The 4,971-nt window shown below is 39.5% G+C and overlaps 1 protein-coding gene across 1 annotated transcript in view; it reads right to left on the reverse strand.

Annotated features, from left to right (window-relative positions):
- PDXDC1 (pyridoxal dependent decarboxylase domain containing 1) overlaps window positions 1-4,971 on the reverse strand; it is a 62,769-nt gene that overhangs the window by 20,284 nt on the left and 37,514 nt on the right. Inside the window, exon 11 of the mRNA XM_045286059.1 lies at window positions 1,754-1,804. Coding sequence (XP_045141994.1) covers window positions 1,754-1,804 — 51 coding nt within the window. The remainder of the gene's footprint in view (window positions 1-1,753; window positions 1,805-4,971) is intronic.

A 4,971-nucleotide genomic window follows, 5' to 3' on the forward strand; every position in this document is an offset into this window, starting at 1 on the left:
ACTGTTAAAAGAGAAATATGGCTAAGCCAGTCTGTCTTAGAAGCACAGCCTGAGCGCTCCTCAGAGGCAAGGATGTGAGACTTCATCTCACATACTGCGGACGTGTTGTCAGGAGAAGAAGACCATGCTCGGTAAGGTGGAGGAAAGAGGGAAGAGGAAAGCCCTCAACAAGACGGACTACACAGTAGCTGCCACAATCAGCTCCAGCTTAGAAACCACCGTGAGGATGCACAGCACTGGTTGCTGTCTCCTCCTAAGGTTGTGCACAGAGTCACTATCGGCCGGAACTAGCTGGATGGCACCAAACAGAAACATGGCTATAAATGGAAGTCAGTAAATTGACTCGCCAAAATAAGGAAGAAAATAAAGACTCAGTAAACATAAAATCAATAACAAATGACAAAAATTGAAAACCCATAAACAAAGAAAACAGCACAAAAAATTAAGAAAATCAAAAAACTGTAAACACTACCCAAAAGTCAACAAAATGCCAGTAATACATTCATATCTACAGATAATCACATTGAATCTTACATAAATACTACCAGTTAAGAACAGAGAGTGGCAAGTGGATTTTAAAAAAAATAAAGACCCATCATTCTATTGCCTACAAGAGACAAACCTGAGACATGACAGAAATAGGTTAAAGATCAAAGGATGGAAAAAAGTTTACCAGCTAACAGTAACCAAAGAGTGCAAGAGCAGCAATAATAATCTCTGATAAAATAGACTTTAAGTCAAAATCCATTATAAGACACAATTCACTGCCATCACGTTGATGCCAACTCTCACAGTATCCTAATAGGACTGCAACTCTTCATGGGAGTAAAAAGCCTTAACTTTTTCCCATATAGCAGCTGGTGGTGTCGAACTGCTTATCTTGTGGTTAGCAGCCCAATTTGTAACCCACTACACCACCAGCATCCTAAAGTAACTATGAGTAAACTTACCCATGGAATGCTATAGAACATTACTGCAACAACTAAAAGAGATCTACCAAAACAAACCAAACCCCAGACCCACTGCCATCGAGTTGGTTCTGACTTAGTGACTTAGCAGTACATAAATGGAAAACATTTCGTGTTCATGGGTTAACAGTACATAACATTGTGAAAATGTCAATGCTCCCAAAAGGAATCTATAAACATAATGCAATCCTGATTCAAATTCCAACTTCTTTGTGCAATTGTAAACTGTTAACAGAATAAAACTCCAAACAATGTATATGAAAAGCACTTTGGGGGTTTAAATATATACTGTTCAATACTTAAATTGTCTAGAACAGGTTTCAGTAGGGCTTCCAAACTAAGAACAGACCACGAAGAAGGAATAGGTTGGCCACTTCAGAGGAATTATTTACCAAAAACGTTATGGACAGAACATTGTCAGAGATAGTACTAGAAGATGAGCCCCTCCGGTTGAAAAAGCAGAAGATAGTTGATAAGATGGATTGACAAAGAGGCTTTGACAAGAAGCTCAAACATAACAATTGTGAGGAAGACTCAGGACCATGTGGTATTCTGTTCAGTTGTCCCTATGGTTGCAGTTAGTTGGAACCAGCTCATTGACAGCTCACCACACATAGGTCTAGGCTTCAGACTAACTATTCAATAAAGTTATGAATACAGGTATATGATTCTCTGTACAATGTGGTTTTGCTGGAGTTGTTGAAGACACTGGAGTTGTAAAAACAGGCTAAGTTGTTGAGCTAAAAGTTATTTATTTCAAGAACAGATTAAATGAGATACTATACCAGGATTTTGATGTGGTCCACTTTTTTCAAGCTTTCTTGAAACCGCTGACTCTGCGAATGACAAGAAACAGCTCATGTAATTTCATTAGCTGAAAACCACAAATTAAGAAGTCATTTTGATGGTAGGTCTGCCAAAAAGGATTTCAGACAGATAACTGCCTTTTTCTAGTGGGGCATACAATGTCAATTAGCAATAGGATTAAGTCATTCATCGACTGAGTGAAAATGTGTGCATACAAGAGTTAACAAAGTTATATAGTAATGCCATGGGTCTGGAGTCAGTCATACCTGGGTTCAAAACCTGGCTCTGTCACCTATCCCCTATAGAACGATGATAAATTACTTAATTGGTCACTTAGTAACTATAACTTTGAACAAGTTATTTAATCTTTGTGAGCTTTTGTTCCCTCAATGTGTATTTTATAAGAATGTGGTGAAAATTAAGAGTTGATGTATGTTACATGATTAGAAACAGAACCTAGGACGTTATGTAAGTAATGGCCTCTGCCACCACCACCACCATCATATCAATCTCAGTTAAATCATTAGATCTTTTTATAATATATCAGGGGGTCGTGAGGGGGAGGCAGGGAGGGAAAAAAAGGAGCCGACACCAAAGGCTCAATGGAAAGTAAATGTCTAGGAAAGAATGATGGCAACATATGTACAAATATTCTTGATGCAATCAATGTATGGATTATAATAAGAATTGTAAGAGCCCCCAATAAAATGATCCAACAATTAAAAAGAAGAAGAAATCATTAAATCCTCAGGATGGGGCAAGTAACAGGATCTACCTCACAGGGTCTTCCCTCTTGGTTTTCTAGCTTTGGGTGTCTGTGTCATTATACACTTTTACTTAGTTTCCTCAGGCCGCCCTTTGGAATTCTCTGTTCAGCTCTCTGCATTCATCATTTCTTCCATCTGCCTTAGCGACTCTATAATTAAGAGCAAGTTTCAGAGTTTCTTCTGACCTCCACTTTATTCTTTCCTGTCTTTTTAATGACATTTTTCTTTCTTCATGTAGGAAGGGTGTTCTTGTTATTCTCTACAGCTCATCAAGTCTCTGGTCACTTCTGACTGCAACAACGGGCTCAAACATAAGAACAACTGTGAGGAGGGCGCAGGACCAGGTGGTGTTTTGTTCTGGTGTGCACTAAGAGTCGGCACCAACTCAACAGCACCTAACAACAGTAACTCCTCATGGAGCTGGGATTTATTAATTTAACAGGTATTTACTGAGTGTTGCATATTGGACAGAACCTCAAAGAACCTATTTAAGAATGCGCTGGTATCTGTGTCTTTCAGTCAAGGGAAATTTAAATGAGACCATTCATGTAAAACGCTTCATAGTACTTGTCACTAGGGAAATGTTCCATGACTGCTATCTAAGAGGAAGGTGATAGTGATGGAGGAGAACAAGGAAAAGAAGGATTCTGATTTTTATGGTCTAGTGGGGAATAAAGGCATGAATGGATACCCAAACCCACTTCCACTGAGTTGATTCCACTTCATAGCAATCCTAGAGGATAGAGTAGAACTGCTTCCCTCAAGAGTTTGAGACTGTAAATCTTTGCGGGAAGAGGCAGTCATCTTTCTCTCGGCACCATCTATAGGGTCGCTATGAGGCAGCATTGACTTGATGGCAGTGGAAGTGATGGCTGATAATGTTCTCTAGCATAAAATGACAATGATGTCTCTAAAATGAACTAGAGTCATATTAAAACCAAAGATGCATGAATGGATTTTGGGCTTGCACTCAATTCTAGCCCTAATCTAAGAACACTTAGGTCTTATGATATGCCCCTGCTTGATGCTTACCCTCATGAAAGGTTTCCGAAAGATATGGGTTCTATAGCAAAGTGTGGTGAAGAAACTAGATGGTGCCTAGTTTTTAGAAAGAATAGCATCTGGGGTCTTAAAGGCTTGTCTTCAAACAAGTAGCCATCTAAGTGATGCCTCCACTATGTCTATATGGAAGCTCACCAGCCTGTGTGATCCAAGGATTGTAAGTAATATAATCCAAATCCAAATCAGAGAAGTAATATAATCCAAATCCAAATCAGAGAAGCTGGATTATATGAAGAAGAATGTGACATCAGGATTTGGGGATGATTTACAACAACCTGGAATATGCAAATGACACACCTTGCTTTCAGAAAGTGAGGAAGACTTGAAGCACTTGCTGATGAAGATGAAGGATTGCAGCCTTCAGTGTGGATTATAACACGATGTAAGAACAACAAAATCCTCACAACCAGACCAATAGGTAACATCATGATAAATGGAGAAAAGGTTGAAGTTGTCAAGGATTTTGTCTTGCTGGGATCTGCAATCAATGCTCATAGAAGCAGCAGTCAAGAGATCAACAGACATACTGTTAGGTAAATTTGCTGCACAAGACCTTTTTAGAGTAGTGAAGAGTGAGGATGTTACTTTGAGGATTAAGGTATGCCCGACCCAAGCCATAGTATTCTTTATTGCCTCACGTCCTTGTAAAAGTTGGACATTTAATAAGGATGACTGTAGAAGAATGGATGCATTTGAATTGTGGTGCTAGAGAAGAATAATAAAAGTACCATGGACTGCCAAAAGGGCAAGCTGATCTGTACTGGAAGAAATAAGGCCAGAGCGCTCTTTAGAGGCAAGCATGGCAAGACTTACATACTTTGTACATATTGTCAGGAGAGACCAATCCTGGAGAAGGACATCATATTTGGTAAAGTGGAAGAGCAGCAAAGAAAGAGGCAGGCCCTTGACAAGATGGATTGACACAGTGGGACATCAATGGGCTCAGGCATAAGAACAATAGTGAGGGTGGCACCATATTTTGTCCTGTTGGGCACAGGGTCCCTATCAGTTAGCACTGACTCAATGGCATCTAACAATAACACAAAATCTAAAGGAGGGTACAGTCTCAGAGCTTAAACTGTGAACCCCTGGCAGAGAGCATTGTAAAGCCAATTACGGCAGGAGTAGTTAGGTGAAAATGTACCACCTTATCATTTGCCTTTTGGACCCATTTTTACGTTTGTTTTTTTTTAACTTAAAAAAAAAGAAAAGAAAACAAGGGAAAATATAAGTGGTTTAAGCCCCTGGTGAATCCCCCCTGACCACAAACTAGGGATGTGAATAGCCTTGCTAACATGCAGAATCACTGGAAAGTGGATTGTTGTAGATGCAGTTAGGTTAAAATTCAGCACCCCATCATTTGATCT

Source organism: Echinops telfairi, unplaced genomic scaffold, assembly GCF_000313985.2.
Source record: "Echinops telfairi isolate 266 unplaced genomic scaffold, ASM31398v2 ScPeMD7_5;HRSCAF=22, whole genome shotgun sequence".
NCBI lineage: Eukaryota > Metazoa > Chordata > Mammalia > Afrosoricida > Tenrecidae > Echinops > Echinops telfairi.